Here is a 21,306-nt window from a genome sequence, read left to right on the forward strand (position 1 = left end):
TAATAATTTGGAATAATTTGGAAGCACTTCCATGTTTCCGTAAATGCCAATCACAGTCTAGATTTTTAAGCATGGGTGTAATGATTTAGTTATCATTTACCTTTCCCTGTGGACCAGATGACTGCCAGTATGAGTCAGTACTATCTACCAATCGGTACGCTTGGTTCTCACGTGACGACACTGACAAATCCTTCACCACGCGACCCCATTCTTTAATGATTATATCTCCAGATCCAGGACTCGTGCTTGACTTCTTACGACCACGGCCAGGTTTGCCCGCGTTAACTGGTATACTCCCAGGCTCTTCGAAGCGGTAAAATGGATGTCTATGGGTTCGACGTATCCTGAAGCAGTTCTCGCAGTAGTCAAAATCTGGGCAAGTTTTACACTTGAACCGAGAACCCTCGATGGGAGACATGTGACAGCCATCACAACTACCATGAAAATACCACTTGTTAATACAATATCGCGAGACGAAAGTTATCAAATGTAATAGACTTCCTCGGCTCGGGGGTAATGTTTTCCCATTTCAGACCACGTGTCATTTCCTAGTGTATAATTTCTTTATATAGCAGATGCGCTTAGAAGGCATAATTACGGACACAAATGATGCAAAGAATCTTCTTCTCAAGAGAATGACAGTGGATTGAAACGGGAAAACATTACGGCCAATCCAAAGAGGTATAATACGTTTATTTCTCTAGTACGCCAACCAAAATCAAAAGTATGGCACAAACACAATAAAATCCAAGCCCCTTTACTATAATTTATCGGAATTTCAAGCAAACTGACAGAAGCGAGGTATTTTGTTATCAGAAACCAAAATACACGCTATATTGATTTACACTTAATAAAAGTACGAAGGTGAGTAAAGCATTGATCATGTGTACTCACGTGACTCCTGTATGTTTGGCTGGTACCACCTCCATTTCTGTGATAAGACCTGTCCAGTTGGCTTGCTGAGGGAAGTCCACCTTAACATCTTTCCCATTAGGGCTTAATGACACCACTGTTCCTATACTATTATGATTCACTGAACCCCACTTGTATTTAGGTGTTGTAACAGTGCTCTTCACTCGAACACGATCACCAACTTTAATAATTCCACGTTGAGCTGCAAGATGTAAAAAACATGCAAGTCATTAGATACGATTTAATTCCGAATCTGGAGTCTGGGAATTAGTGTAGTAAAATCTTTTTCACTGTCTTAACCCCAGACTATGTAGTTAGTCAAGTCACGTGTAGGTTGTAAAGAAAATTAAAAATATTTTTTCGAATGCATGATGATATCAGTTTATTTCTGTATAAGATATGGAGGACCTCCTGAAAACAGGAATTGTGACGGGCGCATCCTTTTGGTAGACAGAATATGATTTACCGTACGAATCGTGGCCAAGCAATTCCACATGAACGTAGCGAACCCAGTACGTGCCTCCTTTACGCTGCCAATCAGCCTGTACGTTAAGATCATGTAAGCCATCCCGATCAAGCTGTAATCAATAGATAACTATTATCAGATATACATTTACCGCACATTAACAAGCACAAGGACTTTTTTTAGGACTTTTGGTATCGCAAAGGGAGAGAGGGGGCGGAGAACTCTAAGAGACACCCTCCGGATATTCAGGAGTGAATCAACAAAAAACACTACCTCTTGCCAACTCTTTTAACAACCGATTGTTTCGACCTTAAGATAAGCAATGCAATGGCAATTGCTGAGAAATGTAGTAGTTCCATTTCGACATCCTTGAATCTTTGACTGCCTTTTTTCCAGATTTCGCCTTTCACCCTAATCAGTTGATTAGTTAACACTTAAGATAACACTTGCCTTTAACTGATTACCTACCTTAATAACACGTCCTATGTCTCCTTCATGCACTTCCTCATAGGTACGACAGCAGCGGACCATCATCCCCACTTGTATATGTTCCCTAACATAGCGGGCATACTCGTCGTTACTTGTGAAATCACTGCGCACTTTAAAGTCTGTAGGTGGACTGGTGCCCTCACTGTCTGAGGAGGACATATCGGAATCGCTGCTAGAACTAGTGTCGCTGTTATAATCGCCATCATCGTCAGATGACTCATCACTTGATGATTCTGCAGCGTCAGCCTCTCTTTCTGGCACCTGTGGTACATCCAAAAGAACATAAAAAGTGCGAAGAAAGTCAAACAAAAAAGAATGTCTTACAGGTTTGACAATCCCCCTCCCCTCTCCCTGGCCGATTAATATAATACCTCAAGCCCTGTGTGATCAAGTAACCATGCAACGACAAGCTCTGTTCTTGGATCATCTTCTTCACGTAATTCTTTTAACGCATATTCCACGTGTGTTCTCGGGAATCCCATCTCTATCAGCTGTTGTACTTTAGGTTCCACTGGAGCGGGTTTTTGTTTCTTGATTCGAATTTTCTTTTGTCCTTTTTGGTGTTTCGAATGCTGCTTTGGATGTTTTTTCGAAGCAACTGTTTGCTGGGCCACAGATGGTGAATCAGAGCGTTCTTCAGTAGAAGGAGGAGGAGGAGGAGGAGGAGGAGGAGTAGATTCTTCTGGTCGACTTGCTTCCGTAGCAAGAAACTGACAAGTGGCCAAAGCAGCCGCCTACGAAAAAAAAATGACAGCCTTAGCAGTGACAATGATACGTCAAGCTTTAGGATCACTGTTATAAGAGTTCCGTTTGTTTATGATACAACAACAAGCCTATAAAAAGGAATTTGTATACTTACTTCCAGTTCTTCACGATCAAACATCGATTTTATTGGCGAGGGTTTGATGGCAGCTGCCATGAGTTGTCGCAAAGAAAAGGTTCTACTACCTGTCTCGTCACCACCCTGGTGCGTCAAAATTTGTCGCAGGTTATCTTGACGACTGAACAAGACACGAGCAGCCTTTAGAAGACCAAGGTTGATTTGTTGTTGACGAAGCAGCGTCGTATCCACTTTTTCAACTAAAAAAAAAAAAGAATTTCAAGTCGTGTATATTTTCTTTCTTTATCTTATAACTTGAATTAGAGTGCTTTATACTATGCCTGCACGGCGGAAACATTACAAAAGATGCCCAAATATTTCTGTGGTGATGCTGTACTTAACAATACGATATACTCTTGTTCTCCTCACAAACAGGCTAACAAATAAAAGTCCAAGTTGACACACACGAACCTTTTCTAGTTTCTGCAGATTTCAGTAGCCTGAGAGGAGGTTTGCTGGGATCTGTCATTTCTTGGCATGGTGGAGTTGGTAGCTCAAAGTCTGTGGAGGGAGGCTCAGGTGTTTTTCGCTGTCCTGTTCCAGCCAATCGTATTAAAGATGCCCAGATTCCTAGTGTTGCTTCTGACATGGGTAAGTTATCAACAGAGAACGAGTAAACAGGAACCTAGTAAACCAAAACAACGTTTTTAGTTACAGTTATGTATGAAGATAATATGCGTGAATACCAAGCTAAGATAAGGAAAAGGTTCTTTTTTGCAATGTGGTCATGCAAAATACAGACACGTATTTTATTGTACTAAATAAATTCTGACAAACACGATTTTTGTCCTTAGGTGACTAATGTGTTGAAAAGTAAGATAACTGAGGTTATACTCACGGCCTTCACTTGTGATATAGGACATATTTTTGGTTTACTGTTGTCAGTGCACTGCACAGTCACTTTACCATTTGGAGCGATTCGACTAACAGTGCCTTGTCCCCAGTCCTTATGCTGTACCACTCCCCCCAGACGAGGTCGACTATCTACACCACCAATGACTGCGAGTACAGCCATAACTGAACCCTGGTCTGAAGGATCTTTAAACGATTCGCTTGGCATCTAAAAACGGGAAAAATAGTCAACGAGTTTTAGAATACTGCAGTAAGTTCCAATGGCAACATCCTAATTTCGTATTTAATTTTTTTAGTTGCTAATATAGGGGCACAGCAATGCCTTTTGTGATGATGCCCGTCCAAGTTTGGACATCGAGAGGTAACACTTCAAGTGCGGTACTAATATCTGAAGCAATGAGTGCGGTATCAATTTATGAAGCAATACCTGTGACGCTTCTGACTGCTCACACAAAGTGCTCGATGATGTTATCAAGGCAATACTTCCAAGTCTTTCGCTGATGAAGTCATTTACAAGCGGGTTCCAGCTCTCCATTGCGTGTAGGCGCCGCAGTAAAGTAACTAGCTCCTCTGCTACTGTGCTGCTGTAAGTGGCTGAGACTGAAGCAGGGGCTTTAGCCTTTTTTCGGCTCCGTTTGCCCTTCTCACCTACGATAAAATGTGAAAAAGTAATATTTATATGCATCTGTTCAACGAAAATAACTTAAATGAAGGTTTTTGTATTCATGCTCATTGTGGTCCCAAAAACTTACTCATGCTACTTTGTGCAGGTAGGGTTCCAGTACAAGCCATAAGGACTTTTCCTAGCAAAGCAAATAGCTTCTCAACCAAGTCAGTCATACGAGTAAGGTCGCTTTTACTTTCCCACGACGACAATACTGAACGAAGCAATCGTAACGCTAATACCTGCAATACCAATAAACAAATACCAGTAAGGTATACGAGTAAATAGCTAACGATATTTCTGTAAATCTAGTTTCTGGGAATATACACTTACTAACCTGTCTAGGAAGATGCGTAGCAGTTGACGTCGTATCATCTTCGGGTATGGATCCACTGACAAGTCGAAGTAAGAGATTCACCCATTGGGTGCTACTGAGGGCTCTGCGCATGGTAGACTTTATCGCAATACTACGAATGAATCCAAGCTTTGCCCAGTCACGGAACTGTTGTGCTTGTACATTTTGCGCTGTGCTTCCTGTGATACATCAAAAAATATAAAAGAATATTAGTCCTTTCTTTTAAGATATATCACAGAATCAATAATCTTGGCCAGTTAATTAATTGATTGGCTAGAATATTAACGGTGGGTGGATTGAGGATAGGTGGATGGATGAATGGAAATGAATGAAAAGATAGAAATGAATCAGTAGATGCATGGATAAATGGATGGAAGATGGAATAAAGAGGAGAATAAATTTCGGACAAATGGAGTGATGTATACTAAACTTACCCGTAACAGAAGTACCAAACGCAACCAACTGGTGTAGCAAGGCACTAACGGTCCTCACGCGAGTCAGCTGCACATCGTCTGCATGTAATCCAGACGTGATAACCAGAGCTCGCATTAAACACAAACACGACTGCCTGATTAGAGCTGTTGGATGACTTGATTGTATCTCTGTCTTTTCGGTCTTGGAATCATCTAAGTTTCATAAAAGAAAAACATAAAATAAACTCAATAGGTTCTTATACCCGAACATTTCCACAGGACTTTTGGATCCAAAACTAACACCATCTGATCTGAGAGAAAATGTTAGCCAATCAGAATCGAGAAAAATTGCAAAACTGAGTTGTCACTTTTCCTCTTGAATTTATGGGTTTCCAGGCCACCAAATGAAAAAAAGAACATTGCTAATAAGATATTAATAATTGTTCAGAATCAGTCGTTGTACACTGCTTGTCGATGTATGGGAGCCAACAAAAAGAAACTGATACATTTGAGTGGTCTAAAACTACGACCGTATATGCGAGGTATTTTGATTTACCTTTCATGTCTTCTTCCTCTTCGTCGCTACTTTCAGGTACAGGGGGAGGACCGGCCAGCTTAAGATCGTATTTGCCTTCTTTACCCATACGATACGAATTGGTACTACCAGTAGCCCACTGTACTCGTGCCCAGCCGTCTTCTCCTATCTCACTTATGATCCTACCTTCGCCAGGTGGAGGGCCATCCTACAAACAAACAGACACCATTTAGAACTTTTACTGTCTTCTGATTCTACTTGGACAAAACATAAGGGAACAAACGAGAACGCGTGGTTTAGCAAAAACAATCGCCATCGACAAGAATTCGCACCAGATATACATTTCGCCCTGAAACTAAAGATACGTGACAGCTTTACCAAAATATTGCAATGCTCTGGATTTCCAAATCGTTCAAGTAAAACAAAATTACTAATACTGGAGTTTCGAGTTCTCTTTTGCTCAGCCTTAGTCTCGGTTGTGCGTTATAACATTCAGCTATTCAAACAAAACCCGTGACATTTTAATCAACTCGTATTGTTCCGTAGTGTGTACATTCCTTACCATACAATGGACCTCAATAAATAAAAAAGAACACATTTGTACACAATAGAGGCTTAAGACTGAGCAAAGGCGAACTCGAAATGGGAGTATTGTTATTGAGTCTCGCTTTCCTTTAGATATTTAATAATGAAGTTTAACAATACTTACTTGATCACCCCACTTCCAGTCAGGTCCACGCACGACTCGTGTACCAATCTTCATTAACTTGACCACTTCGGGACCCGTTAAAGGTACGACAGGTCGTTTCTTTGAAGTTTTGCCCTCATCTATTATTGCTGCCAAGGCAGCGTCTTCTTCTTCTCCACTCTCACATGGTCCAGCAAGGCGCATGATGGTCTGGGTAAGACCCACGACGCCAGAGTTCAAGATGACACTCACATCACCTGATCTGTGATCAGCCGTGAGCACACCAAGAGCTGCTAACAAAAACCTAGCAACAGGTAATGCCCCTAAGGACAAACCACCACGGTACTGGTTAGGGGTTGTGTTAGACCGACCTTCTGCCATCTTGAATGTCCCGTCACCAAAGTGGACAGAACCACGTAAAGTATTAATAGCCCACATGTTCAGTTTGCTGTATGTAGTTTCGAGTTGTACACGATCACAAGGAGGTACAAGATCAACATTGGTAAGGCAGTGCGGTTCGGGATCCCTGTGGCATTGAAATCGAGACAGCGATCAGACTATTTATACTTGTCTGCAAGACTTGAAATAACGACAGGACATCGCACAATGGCCGGTTAGAACTGGGACTTGTCCGATCAAATCTTTGCCTTGCTGGTTGTTTTGACCAGTAACGTTTAGGTATAACTAAGCTAAAACTAATTTGGCCTGTGATCATGAACGGCGACTAATTGCCCATTATTTTAAGCCCTGGTCAGTACTACGACTACTTATTGTATAATATTTTATCTGGATTGATAAACAATGCAAAGGTCAAACGACTTAGGAATGAGAGAATCTTTTATCCACAGTAAAGTATTCTCTGAATGGCAGAGTATGTCTACTGGAAAAAAACCTTTTCTCACTTTGAAGTCTCCTACTGAACTCCAAGAGTAAAGCTTTAAACTATAAAAAATAATGATAGAAAAATCCACTTTCTAAGACTAACCGTGCACGAGGCCGTGACGTTAAAAGTCCCTGCCAACCACAGAGAATTGCATAGCGTACTGAGGGAATCAAATGATCCTTAGCAACCAATGATAAGATATTCTCGGCTCCTCGAAGCCTGAGCTTTGCACGCTTCACCTACAGTTAGTACAAGTAAACAATGAGATGAGTACACAAATTATACCTCACACTGAGAAACGAAATGAGAATAAAAATATCTTAAAAAAATCTATCTATAAAAAGTCTCATTTTATCACAGAACTGGATTACCTATTTATTGTAAGAATTAGCCATTCCAAAGTCGAGGAAAAGACTGGGACGAATTGGCATTGCGTTGCATTATGGGGCTGTTTTAGGGGACATTTTCAAGATGGCGGCTATTCACCATTTTCCATACATTGGTTCACTGGTCAAACACAAAACGCTCAAGCGAGGCGCCAAGGTACTTTCAAAGGATTTAGATTATTCAAATTTGAACCTTGCAACCTCGACTGAATGCTTTGTGTTTGACCAATGAACCGATGTATGGAAAACTAAAACAGCCCCAAAATGCATTGCAATGCCAACTCGATCCCATTCCCCCCCTCCCTCACCTCGGAATGGCTAATACAACGAAAGACTTTTCAGCTTGGATAAATGCACATTACCTGATTTTCTAGTGCTTTGTGCAGTGTCTCAATATCAATGGGTTCATCTTCAAGGATAAAGTCTTTAATGTGATTCATCAATACGGTTTCTTCTGATGAGGACAGAATTCTTTCTCTTAACCACTTCACTTTCCTTACGCTTGTAAGTCTTGTGTTGGTCAGGTGGTGAACGGGCTATTGAAAATAATTATAATATTAGTAGTCAACGTGTAATAGTCAAATAGACACAAAGGAAAACAATGAAATTAGGGTCTACTAATGTGTATTAGCCTAATATCACCGATTTAATGACTTCACTCTAATGTTAACCCCCCCATCCCCCCCCCCCCCCCCCAAAAAGATTGAAAATACTATTTTGATGGGCAGCAAACACATCAAATACGAATTTTGGTGCTGAAACAGTGTTAACCACTCGTGGAACGAAGTTCTGTCATCTTGTATCACACAGTTTATGAGTTCATAACCAGTCATCCTTTGAACTTCACTAGATAACTGGAACACATACCTTGTCTTGGTGGACTTGGTCCTCTGTAGTTTGCTCCTCATCATGCGATTCCTTTGATGCAGCAGTGGTATCTCCCTCGTGAGAGTCGTTCTTTTCCTCTGTTGTGGATTTTTCTTGTCCTTTTAGAGTTCTTTTACCTCGAATCATCTTACGTACTATTTGCACCCATCTTGGCACGGTATTCTTTATCTTTAGTCTTGTTAAAGTGTTAACCTCAGTAGATACGGCAGGTCGAAGTACAGTGAACAAGAACCTGCATCTCTCTATGGCTGGTAGGCAAACTTCCTCGTACGATCGAGAAGATTCTTGACGGGCCTATATCATTCACATGTAAAACAAACATTTATCGCGAAAATCCGATTCTACTACTAACGGGGTTTGATCTGAGCAACTGAACACTAAAAGAATGAACCAAGTTTTAACCAAAAGGATGTCTTGTATGTCAGACCTGTGAATCTGATCACTGCAAGACGCCGTGATAAATTAAAAGAAAAAGAGACCTTCTGCACGACGTTCTTGCTAGGCACCGCAAACCTCAAACTGCAGTTCGACTCCAGGTTTTATCTCAAACGTTCGACATTTAGCAAGGCGTCTAAACGAAGTTGTTGCTGGAAGAGCCGCCATATTTAATTTTATTGATGCGAAGTGTTTTTCCGTGTTTGCGGTCGTGTTCTGGGCCTGATCCCTAGTAGTTAGCGGTAAAGGTAATGCTAAGGGTCTCTAATACAACTCAGCTGAAAATTTTAAAAAATCGACGTCATCTTAAAAGTTCCTTATCTCAACTTACCTTAATGAGAGCGCATTTAGCTTGATGCACCACCTTAAGGACTTCTGCTATTGGTTTGGGCATGGTTGTCAGGGTCTGACCCGATAAGGCACTGGGACCAGGATGTGAAGATGTTAGGTCTGGCAATGATGCCGACTTTGGTGATATAGGACTTTGTTCTACAACACTTAACGCCATATTACCTGAGTAAAAAGGGCAACACAGAATCAGTAAAACAGCCATCCACTAACGTAAGGAGAGAAAAATGATTTTAACTCAGTTGTTACTGACTAATCTAGTGATACATAAGATTCAAAATACAGTGCCTAGCAAACATTTTGTTCAAAAAATTCTTAGCAGACAAGTGATTATACGTGCTTGAAAAATCATATATTTAGGAATTATAATTAAGGGGCGGATGCTCAAATTATTTAACAAGGATGCATTTCATTGGTCGGGATATAGCTTAGCAAGTTCCGCTAGTTTGGTATTTCACCTATAAATTTGGGAGGGGTCTTGAAATCAACCCTCTGGACCCGCTCCTGGTAATGGTTACCTAAAGATACTAACCAAGGTCTTGATGTTTAAGCAGACAAATCATCAACAGACGACCCACTTTCTCAACTGGATGGTCATCATGAAACTCCATGTGAAGAACCATGCGCTTATGCTTATAATATCGGTTAACAATGGAGAGGAATTTCAGAGCTGATGGATCTTCAACTTTAGTCTCTGATAACGCTTGAAGGAAGGGTTTGGCTGGGTCTGCTACGCAGGATGACTGGGAGCCGAATGTTTCACGCTTTTCTACTTTTGTTTCTTTATCAGTACTTGGTGAAGGAAACAATAAATAATAGTAAAAACATTAATAACTGTAGAAAAATTTTGAAATGTTTACTATAATTTGGAACAAACGGTTGAATTTATCGACAATTATAGTATAACAACTACAGTAAAAACCCGCATAAAAGAACACCCATTTTTGGAGTTGAGGCTGATTTTGTTCTAATTTAACAGGTGTTTACTGAAAATCAGCCTGAAGGTGTTCTTACGGTGTTCTTAAAATAAATGTTTCTAAAATATATACAGTATTACTATATAGACTACCAACACATGTAGATCATATCAATGTGTAAGTTCAAAAATGTTATTAAAAAAATCTTGACTGCAATAATAACTGTATCAAAACAGTAGAAAAATAAATTATTGTCAGGTCAGGCATAGAGTCTGCTGTTGGTAATATTGATCTTTTTTTTTTTTTTTTTTTTGTTATGTTCTTATTCACATGGTACTTTAAACGCCCAAATTCAGGCTGGGTGTTCTTAACCCACTTGTTCTTTTATGCGGGTTTTTACTGTATTTTAAAAATGTTGTCGGTCCGAGATCTGAAATCTGAGATTGAGTAACAGGCTTCATATTTTAATATATTTACAGTCAAACAACATAGTTTTCTTTTAGATTGGAATATGAAGCATGACCTTTGAGTCAGATATGTGATTTTTCGTATTTTAGCTGTAAAAATTTCGTTTAGTCTCAGATCGCCGATTTCAGATCTCGCACCAACGTTTTTTGAAATAAGTGTGCACAGAGAGATTGTACAAAGAGAGATTGCTTGTTTTGGCATTTTCCATACCTTCTGCTATACATCTTCTCTACAAAAGAGTGTTCAAGTCCGCCTGCAAAGAAGTCCGCTGAGGTCCACTTCTCACATTCTTCTTCATGGACTGATAGCGGCAATGAACGAGACAGGTGACAGGCATCTAAACCAAGTAATAATGCTAGTGTGCGTTCTGAGTCGATGAGAGGTGACGACACTGTAAGGGCGCTATCAAGGGCGAACTCTTGTTCAGGCTGTCAAACGAATAAATATATATCCAAGAATTTTATTCATGGCATCACGAAGATGTTTAACTTGAACTGATAACAAGCATTCCATGCATATCTTTTTTTTCCTCCTATATATCCTGGTCTCTTTTCAAAATCCCTGTAATTATTTCCCGTCACCATACCGCGTTTTTATTTTTTCTTATTTCGAGTATATAAATCTTAATTGTCCTATAACACTATGACGTCAAAAGCATGTTTACAGTGGTGGGCAGAATCGATAAAAACAATGGGAATTTCGAGTTATCTTCTTTCTCTTCGAAACTGGTTTGGTTTCAAATTTTCTAATTTCCATATATGTTGTGTGTCAATGTTTATCTTTCGATATTAATGGTATTTTGTTGTCATTCCTTCCTTCTCCCTTTCGTAAATGCTATTTTATCTGTGTTATTATCATTCTGTCCACCTCTAGCGACCATGATCCTTAGCGTTAAAACAATAGACTGTTTTGATGTGACATATAATATGATAATATAATAATATAATATAATATAATAGATAATAGATGACATAATCTATAAACAGACCTCAACATAGATGCCAACGAAAAGTGCTTGCATCATTTCACGAGATTCACTTGAGTGTTGAGCTTCTTCAAATGCTTGTGTAGCATCACATGCTGCAAGACGACATAAAAGTTATAACATAATTGTGCAATGTGGGCAAAACATATGGGTACAGATGCGAAACCAAGTGAATCTAAGCTGCAACATTTAACATGGTTACGTGATTAACACATTTTCCTTATCACAAACAAATTTTTGATACTTAAGATAGACGGTCTTCGTATGAGTGGGAAAGTTAACGCAACATTCGTAGCAGCAACTTATTTTCAGCGTATTTACCATAACCGTTGTGTTGTGACTGGAATAATGAAAACTGAGTGGCAGTGGCGTAGCGAGAGTATCATTTGGAGGGAGGACACACGCGTTTTGGCGCGAAAATTCCCGCCAAACCCTCAGGTAGCATAAAATAGAAAAATGGGAAATTTTTAGTCGAACTCTTGCCCCCCTTGCTACGCCCCTGTAGAGCGATTCCAATGAAATGGTATCGTTGTCGTAAGCCAGTAAAGTGGGTTTTTCACAGACACAAAAAACGATCTCATATAATTACGGAACTGTTACGATTCAACTGTTACGATTCGACTACTATAACCGGGGCCACTGAGATAGCGAGAACCAATCAAATTGTAGAATCAAAACAATACATCCCGACTTTGGACAGTGGAGCCAATCAGAAATCAGCAGAAAACAATAGCCTTTCAACATATGTTTTTATTCCCACGAGAAAATGACGATCGCCATCAAGTTGTTTACATGTAAACATGAGGGTCAAATTACCATTCTTGTGCAGTCTAGGTTTCTGATTGGCTCCACTATCCAAAGTTGGAATGCATTGTTTTCATTCTACATTTTAATTGGTTCTCTTGTCTAACTGGTCTAAGTGGCCCCGGTTACATTAGTTGCACTGTTAACACATTAATCTTACTGGCATAGTGCTGGAGCAGTTCCTTGCTACAGGGAGCCTGTAGAGATAAAATAAGACCCATCAGTTTAAGTTACTCGTAGGTCTTTGCGACACCTATTCACAACTGCCCCACCTGCCCCCTTCCCTTTCCCAATCCCCTTAGGTTTAGCTGCCATTGCAACAAAAATTATGATGATACTGACCTGATCTTTAAAATCAGACAAGTCATAAACTTTGCCATGTATAACGACCCATAGACCTCCTTCTTTGTTTTTGTTCTCTAGATCGGCTGGTCTAATGAGAGTGACATCATCGGCACAATGATGAGCCGGCGTTGGGCTCCCTTTGGTAAAAAAGAAACACGTCTTAATGTCTTGGTGATTGGATTTCATGCTTTACAATTATTTCCAAGAGAATGGAATAATAATGGTGGCAATGCAATAAAGAAGCAAGAGGGCAGCTACAACAACCAGCAATAGACCCCTTGCACGTCAAAGGAGATTCAATGTGGAGGGCAAAACAAAAGTATTTATTCTGCTGAGAATTGGAAACCTATGTTATGTCCTCCAATTAAACTGCATTCCAAAGTGCTGCGAGGGGTCTATACTGTGATGTTGTTCTACTTTTAAAGGACCTTTACTATTAAGACATTGGTAGCTGTCATTTAGGGATTTCAGTTACAGGAGTTCTGTAGTATATAGTGCAAATAATACCAACAACAACAAAAATACCAACCTATCCCTCCAGGCCAAGCCAAGTCTTCCTCATCCTCCTTGTTTACTCCAGGTGCAAGTTTATTGAACTTATCCAACATGTCAAGCAATCCAGCCAGAGCTGTGATTATCTGGACAGTTTCAAGCACTGCCGGTAAAGATGTTTGTAGGAGTACAATAGAAGTTAGCAGCTCTGGTAAAAGTACTCCAACATATTCTCTTTGGATAACCTGAGCTGATGCCACAAAGTACCTAGGCCCATTAGCTGCAACTGTTGAGGCTATGGGCAACACCTCTCCCACATGGGAACAAAGAAGAGTTATGTACTTATGAAGCAACAAGGCTGTTCCCATCTGCTTTTTAGAAGGGGGAGGATCTTCACCTGAAAGATATACAGAGGAAAATAATAAAGTTTAAGGGAGAAGGCCTACACGAGATATCCAAAAACAAAAACAAACAAAACACAAACAAACAAAGAACTACGTATTAATTTTTCCGAATTTAATTCCAAGGGCTTTCGCCCGGAATAACCTCGTTCCCAAGCACTATAACTTATCTATATTCTATATCTTCATGTATTTCATAAGTGCCACGCTGGTCCACATATTAAAACCAATTTTTTTATGCCTTTGTGTTAAGGTTAAGTACAATTTGAAGAAATAAGTCTGTAGTCAAGGGAGACAGTATTGTTTCACAAATTCGAAAAGAGTCTCTGGAAGATCTCTAACAATTTTTGAACAAATAATTTTAAAAATGCTGGTTGGCAGCATTCAGTGTATATTGTGGAATGAATTTCTTTACCATTGCTAATAAACCATGGTTTCTCGCTTTCTTCTTTAGTAAACAGGTTACCAATAAGAAGTCGTTGTAATTTGAGCAGCAATTCTATAGTAGTCGTTCTAGCAGGAGGGGTGTAAGGCCATCGTAATTTAGGAGGTTTCAAGATCATCTCCTGAAACTCTGCTCTAACATGGGTGCTAGAAGTCTTTAGGAGTTGCTGAGCCAGGTGCAGGATTGGCACGTTGCTTGCAAAATCTTTTGTCTCGGTTCCTTTGTCTTTATCTTTCTCGATCTTGTAGTTGCTTATCTCGTTTTCTATTGCATTTTCCAAAGCCAACTCAAGGCTGCCATCTGCCATCAGGCTATTGACAAGCAGTTCAGACATGAACTTTTTTCCTGAATGGATTACTGCTGGTTTGTCACAAGCTGTGTAATCAATGCACAGTGGTGAGTAATAAGTCAACATTTAATTGGTTTCGGGGCCTGGCTGTACAAAGGGTGGATAGTGCTATCCAATGGATAAATCTTAACTATTGAATAAATTTATTGGATACCAGCTTTGAATTATCCACAGGATAAGGATTTAACCATCGGATAGATGTATAGCAAACTGGTAGAGGATAGATGGGTTTACCATCATTCTATTTAAGGCCAAGTACTTTATCAAGGATTTGAAAGTCACAGAAAAAAATGATATAAAAACATAACTTGCTGGTGAAGCATCTGACATATGCATCTTTGAGGGATGGGGCTTTTCATAATTATGTATGATATATAATAATTATATACTTACTTTCTATAAGTTGATCAGTCAATGCTCTTGCTCTTTCTTCTGGTGTAGGGAGTAGTAACATCCAGCCACTCTTCAAGGCTCCCTGTGCTGCTACTTGTACAGTCTTTAGAACACCTTTGTTGCTGGCCAGTGTCACTATTTGTTGTTTTAGTGACTGTAGTAACTTACTTCCTACCCCAACACCTATCTCCTCTGAGTCTACACCCTCTGTAATAGCAGCATGTAGCTTCAAACAAATGAAAACCATGATTAATCATTAAATAAACAGGGGAAAAACATGTCACATAATATCCAAAATATCGATGAGTTTAGCCATGCATTTATTTACAGTGTTTGTGCAATGAAAAGATAACCAATAGTTGAAAAAACTAGTAGACGTTGCATAACCAATGATAGGAAAAAATAGCAACTCTGCCCTGAGACAATGGTAGGGGAAAAGCCTAGCAACCCTGGCCTAAGCAAATTAATACACAAAAATAAATAATAAATACAAAAATCGTAATTCAGATAAAATTACATTCAGGTATCACTTTTTATTTTTTAATGCCCCCTCATATATCTACCTATCAAATAAAATAAGACCATTCAAAGGAGAATGTGTTATGATAATGGAAAGTTATCATGTTGTTCCCATACATTGTACACATTAACATCAGTATGCTAATTGATACTTATATCTTATTAACCGAGCGGGAGGTCTGTACGGGATAATCTTGACCGAGGTCTGTACCCGACCTGAGGTCAAGATTATCCCGTACAGACCGACCAAGCTCGGTTGATAAGAGTTTTATTATATGACCAATTTTCATTGAAAAGGACAAAAAGTTTTCGCCGTAAGATTAATATGCCATCGGACCAGGTTAATACCGGAGAATCTAGACCAGTCCGTGATGCGATCTATCCAATCAGATTGCTCGATTTGCTAGTGTCCAGGCTCTAAGATTCACGGTCATATAATAAATGAAAATATTGAATAACTAATCTGAAGATGTACCTGTAATCTCAGAATGTTTAATGCTGCAACAGCAATGCATTCTTTCTCCTGTGGTGGTGGTGGCCAATCTTGTGATCCCGTCAGGTCTTCACTTACTCTTCTTAATAATGCATCCAAGTACTCAAATGTCTTTTTGCTAACGTCAACAGCAAAGGGTACTTTAATACCTACACTCCAGTGACCCATAGATGACCAAGCAAAACTCTAAAATAGAAAAATCAAAGATTGCCTTTAGTTGTGATAACTGAGGTTACGTGTTATAATTCATACAAACTGTACTTCTAGTAAAAGAAAACAAAAAACAGAAACAAACAATGCAAATCTTTATCTTGGGTGTGAAGCTTTCCGATTTCAGACCACATGTCATGGCCTTGAGAACACGATTCTTTGTTACAGTTGTATAATAAAGACTTATGATGCAATAATGATACTCATAATCATATGGTAAGTCAGTGAGCATATACCTGTGCAGGTCCACAAGCAATTCCAGTAATGCCCTTGCTAATCATTCCAGCAACTTGAGTAGGCACAGGTCTGGCCTGACATTCAATATCACCAAGCTGACCTTGATCATTACGTCCCCAACAATACACCTCACCATCATCAGTCACTGCCATGCAGTGTATAGAACCAACTGATATATCAATGACTCTTTTGCCATATAGAGCTTCTATGACCTTAGGATAGCGAAAATGTTCCTCTGAGCCATGGCCAAGTCTAAAACCTTCACCTTTACCCCTGGAAGATGGTAAAGATGGTAGAGAGTGCTATTAATTTCGAGCAAATTTTTAAGATTTATAAGATGCATGTGTTTAAAACTACATACAAAAAAAAAAAACAGCAGTCCTCACTGTAAGAGAGATACAAGATTACTTGTGCCTTGTCATGTGTTACCCATATAAGTCATTATTCTTACAGCTACAAGCTTTTCATACCAACTTACCATGTCCATACAGAACCATTTCTAGTTAGTGCTACTGAGTACTGTGTACCACAGTAGACCTTAATCACACCCACACTTTGCAGTTTGTCTACCGCTTTTGGGCTCTTGCATCCATCACTGCCACCTCTACCAAGCTTCCCATAATCACCATCACCCCAAGACCACACAGTGCCTACAGTATTAGGTAAGTATTAGGACACAATCTATGCTTTAAGTAATACACAGTACTTACTATAAATAAACATGACATAGTAAAATGAGTTTTGGCAGGGAAAATCTGCTTTTAGGGAGGATTGCTGGTTTTCAATCATTCCCAAGAGAATGGAATGACAAAAAATTATTCAACCAAGATAGAGCAGGGCTTAAACTTAATCTTTTTGTCCACTAGCAAACATTTGAATTTGTGTTTCTTGATGAAAAAACAAAACCAAACAAAACAAAACAAAGATTGGTCAGATCTATCCGGGAAACAAATGTTTGCTAGTAGGTTTTTTCCAGCTAGCAATGTCAAGCAAAGCTCATTGCAACTTGCTAGCACTTGATGTGAGCCATGTAGCATAACAGTCTATGTTGTGTTAGGATAGAGTTCTTACCATCATCAGCTACAGCTAAAGTGTGAGCATCTCCACTACCACAAGCAACATCTATGATATGATAACCTCTCAGACCACTAACTAGCATGGGGACAAGTTGATCCTCACTACTGCCTGTATGGAGTAAAACACAAACAACATTATCAGGATTAAGAAACTGTACTTATTAACATGTGGAACCAGGTTCTACTTTTACAGTAAACTTCAAAATCTACTGCAGGCAAAACATGAAATATGATTCAAGCACTTAGATGTGAGCATTTCGTTAATTGTACTTTTAAAATACAGGGTTTGTGCTGATGTAATAAGCACTTAAAATTCAAGGACTATTCAAGGAGTATACAACCGACCCAAAATGAATTTTCAAGGAGTACGTTCAGCCAACTATGCCAAGGCTTTACATGGTGGTTGCACATGGCCAACTTTCAGATTTTCTGATCTTTCTGACGAGAGCTATTTCAGAACCATGCAAGTAACGATCAAAGCAAACATTCAAGGAGTTTTCAAGGAGTTTTGCTAAAATCATAAAATTCAAGAGCTTTTCGAGTGCCCTTGAAAACATGAATTAAATTCAAGGAGCTTCATGAACCCTGTTAATACTTCAGTTTAGTGTTCTCTGTGGTTGCTCAGGGTTAGCCTAGACTTTGTGCAGAATATTCATGTGTCACAATAAAGAATAATGGAACTTCAGAAATTTTTGTATTGTTGAAGTTTTGCATTCTTTACTTTATATCTATACACACTCTATGGTGATTTTTATAATCCCCCACACACTAACAACAACACAATTGTAGTTTAGGGACTAGTTTCGTCCATGTTATTAGGACCTTTTCAACCTAACTGAATCTAGATTCAGATTGTGTTGTTGTTAGTGCGTGGGGGATTATAAAAATCACCATAGAGTGTGTATAGATATGAAGATAAGCAAGTCCTTCAATGTCTCGATTGAAAAGTTATCAAGAAAATTCTTTACTTTACTGTCAGGTATTTGTGAATATTCAAATTCCTCTGTGGGGTGGGTATGGATGATTTCAGGAACTAAAAACTATAATAAATAGTCAATTATGATTTGCTTACCATGACCAAGACGTCCATAATTGCCTCTTCCCCAGGTATATAGTTCTCCTTCAGAGGTTACAGCTGCACTGTGAGTACTACCACAGGAGATCTGAACTACCTGCTTTCCAGCAAGTCCCGTGATTAAAGTTGGTTCATCATGGGAACTACATGCAGGGTGAAAATAAAAATGAGAGTATGAGTTACACTTAGCATTGACGTAAGACATGAGCTTGAAAACATACTTTCTCTGTCTAAAAACGAAGATAATCAAATGAAAGAAAATACTTAGGATGAGAATGAAATGAAGGAAAAGAGAGCAGGAAAAACTCTGAATGTTTGAAAGAAAATGGAGAAGCGAATGGAAGAGAATGGAAAAAAACAGGAATATGAATGAAAGGAATGGGAAAAGAGCCAGGAAATAAAAGAAGATACACACAATATTCATATGAGCATGAAATACTCTTTACCTAGTATCACCATGTCCTAGCTTGCCACCGTCTCCACTACCCCATGAATAAACCTCTCCTTCTCTCGTAAGGGCCATGAAATGCTTGCCTTCGGGATGACAGGATATTTTAGTGATTTCGCATTTTCTGGACAGTGATTCATATAATACTGGCCCCTGTAAAATAAAGACCAACCTCTGTGTTATCCACTAAAGACTTGATACTAATAAATTATCATGCAAAACAGTCATGTACATGTTGATGCAAATTCTTGATGAGAACATACTTATCATATTGTGTTAAAATGATGATATACTTATAAAAAGATAACATATTTATCATAAATTATTATTGTGTCAGGAAAAAAAGGATAATAAAAAAATTGTGTTATCTCATAAGTCACAATAAACTTGAAATGTAACATCAGGTAAAGTGAATACTCTCAGTGTTAAAGAATAATAATCACAATAATCTAATGAAGTTATCCTTCAGCACCATGTTGGTATTCCTGACTAATATTCACATGTTGATACTGAGAGGGTGCCTACCTGTCCTTCAGAAGAATATGGGTGCATATAAACCTTGCCTGCTCTGGATAGTACCAAGACACATCTTTCAGAGCAACATATTTGTTTAACTCCTAGTTCTACCAGGTTATGTAGGGTACTAGGTCCTGATGGATGACCAGTATTATCCCAATTCAGCCACCCAAAACCTAGAACCTCTTGGAAAAGAGCAGCACTTGATACCTAAAACAGTTAGTGGAAACAGGAATAGATAGTACAAGTATAATGTAACAGGGTTTACTGTGTCAAATTTCATGCCATCCTGTGAATAAAAAGCTGCATGTTTCCTTCTTATAGACAATAAGTTGGCACTACTGCTTACCAATTACTATAGAATCCCCATTATAGGCCCTACCCCCTATTGTAGTCCCCCATCGGCGAAAGAAATTTCCCCCAGGTTCATATGCGCCCCCCGTCTCTTCATTGATGGAGTACCGATGTGCATCCCTGTGGGCAGATTAACAGTCCACCAAGATTATATGTTTTTTTGTGGCAAACTTAAGTTACAAAGTTTTCAAAGCCATTGTTGCGTGAACACGATTATTCAATTACAGTGGAAATGATTAAACATTTCAATAAGAACAGATTTCAGATGCTTTTTATATTCCTCCCTTTTATGAGCCCCCTCCCTAGCAATTAGCTCCACCCCTTCCTGAATATTAGCCTACCCAAGGACCCATAACAAATTGTATAAGCCCAGGGCTCATCAGTGGAGTAGGGAGGGTACCAGACTTAATAACCTGTTGAAAAGACATCCAAATAATTTCCCTTAACATCATTCTGTTCTAGATAAGTTCTGAATTTAAAAATATATATCAAAAGAAAACTTAGGTTCAAGTGAAAAGGACTGTTATATTTTGAGAAATATGAGAAATATCAAAGTTATTAGAAAACGATTTTTGTGGTAACAAAGCATGACTGCCAACTGTTTTTGCCACTCCAAGACATAACGGTGTGCTGTTGGTTTGTCGTTTTGCTAACGATTTTACATAAACGGCTAACGGTTGGCTAACGGTTTTTCATGAACGGCTAATGGTTGGCTAAGGGTTTTTCATGAGCGGCTAGTGTTTGGCTAACTCTTTGTACAAACGTTTGCACGCTTTGTCAAGTAGAGCTAATGCTTTTCTAGAATGACCTGACGGTTTTTCATAAACAGCTAACGGTTTTCCAGAGTGTTTAACGCTTTTTCAAACCGTTTAACGGTCATTAACGGAAAGGCGTTATTAACGGTAAAGCATTAAGACATGTTTTCCCATGGAAGGTCACATTAGCTGTTCAGTCAAGTTATTCTAACATTCTAGTACCTTCTGATTAGATGATGATGGTGGAGTATATGGTGCTGCCAGCCTGTCCAGGTGAGACATCAAAACTACAGCAATGTGTTGTAACTCAACAAATTCACTCTCATCATCAGGGAGAGCAAGATAGCGTAGGAAGGACTCTGTAGGGCTTACTTTTGGTATCAACGTTGTTAGACTCTAATGATTCAAAAGAAATTAAGGATTATTAGTTAAAGCAAAATTAATGTTCATCTTATAACATCTCCCTTTTCACAAGGGTTTTTAATTGGAATCACAGATAAAAATTGACATGTAAGTCAAGTGTTACATGCATAAAACAGTAAATATAGTGGAAGTGAGTGTGAGTGAAAGCAGGCCTACATCTCAGTGAAAGCTGCTAAAATAATCAGCCTTCTCAAACAAATGATTGTTATTGGGATTTTGGATATTCTGCAAACTCAGTAGTTACAAGCTGCATGCTGAAATTTGGTTTTTCACTGACGTCAATCAAAAATAATCAGTCGGTACCTTTTATGTTCTTGACTGATTGCAGTAACAAACCAATGTCACAACAACTGATGAAATGTCTGAGTTCGCAGAGTATCCAAAACTGTATTGACAATCAAGTCTTT

General features: G+C 39.0%; 1 protein-coding gene across 1 annotated transcript in view; it reads right to left on the minus strand.

Moving 5' to 3' along the window:
• LOC116295572 (E3 ubiquitin-protein ligase HERC2) overlaps window positions 1–21,306 on the minus strand; it is a 37,948-nt gene that overhangs the window by 13,253 nt on the left and 3,389 nt on the right. Inside the window, exons 5-38 of the mRNA XM_031703424.2 lie at window positions 20,699–20,872; window positions 19,377–19,577; window positions 18,850–19,004; window positions 18,401–18,546; window positions 17,324–17,437; window positions 16,731–16,902; window positions 16,252–16,525; window positions 15,788–15,991; window positions 14,794–15,019; window positions 14,022–14,426; window positions 13,243–13,602; window positions 12,711–12,850; window positions 12,529–12,565; window positions 11,568–11,659; window positions 10,790–11,007; window positions 9,727–9,986; window positions 9,178–9,359; window positions 8,391–8,705; window positions 7,886–8,059; window positions 7,240–7,376; window positions 6,276–6,780; window positions 5,588–5,774; window positions 5,053–5,244; window positions 4,601–4,797; window positions 4,352–4,505; window positions 4,027–4,247; window positions 3,586–3,807; window positions 3,159–3,372; window positions 2,727–2,947; window positions 2,239–2,601; window positions 1,847–2,128; window positions 1,379–1,490; window positions 895–1,114; window positions 101–434 (exon numbers count right to left, since the gene is read on the minus strand). Of these exons, the coding sequence (XP_031559284.2) occupies window positions 101–434; window positions 895–1,114; window positions 1,379–1,490; window positions 1,847–2,128; window positions 2,239–2,601; window positions 2,727–2,947; window positions 3,159–3,372; window positions 3,586–3,807; window positions 4,027–4,247; window positions 4,352–4,505; window positions 4,601–4,797; window positions 5,053–5,244; window positions 5,588–5,774; window positions 6,276–6,780; window positions 7,240–7,376; window positions 7,886–8,059; window positions 8,391–8,705; window positions 9,178–9,359; window positions 9,727–9,986; window positions 10,790–11,007; window positions 11,568–11,659; window positions 12,529–12,565; window positions 12,711–12,850; window positions 13,243–13,602; window positions 14,022–14,426; window positions 14,794–15,019; window positions 15,788–15,991; window positions 16,252–16,525; window positions 16,731–16,902; window positions 17,324–17,437; window positions 18,401–18,546; window positions 18,850–19,004; window positions 19,377–19,577; window positions 20,699–20,872 (7,410 nt within the window). The remainder of the gene's footprint in view (window positions 1–100; window positions 435–894; window positions 1,115–1,378; window positions 1,491–1,846; window positions 2,129–2,238; window positions 2,602–2,726; window positions 2,948–3,158; window positions 3,373–3,585; window positions 3,808–4,026; window positions 4,248–4,351; window positions 4,506–4,600; window positions 4,798–5,052; window positions 5,245–5,587; window positions 5,775–6,275; window positions 6,781–7,239; window positions 7,377–7,885; window positions 8,060–8,390; window positions 8,706–9,177; window positions 9,360–9,726; window positions 9,987–10,789; window positions 11,008–11,567; window positions 11,660–12,528; window positions 12,566–12,710; window positions 12,851–13,242; window positions 13,603–14,021; window positions 14,427–14,793; window positions 15,020–15,787; window positions 15,992–16,251; window positions 16,526–16,730; window positions 16,903–17,323; window positions 17,438–18,400; window positions 18,547–18,849; window positions 19,005–19,376; window positions 19,578–20,698; window positions 20,873–21,306) is intronic.

This window comes from Actinia tenebrosa, unplaced genomic scaffold (assembly GCF_029948245.1).
Source record: "Actinia tenebrosa isolate PJP-AT-01 unplaced genomic scaffold, QUT_ActTen_1.0 PGA_scaffold6__47_contigs__length_16458017, whole genome shotgun sequence".
NCBI classification, from domain to species: domain Eukaryota; kingdom Metazoa; phylum Cnidaria; class Anthozoa; order Actiniaria; family Actiniidae; genus Actinia; species Actinia tenebrosa.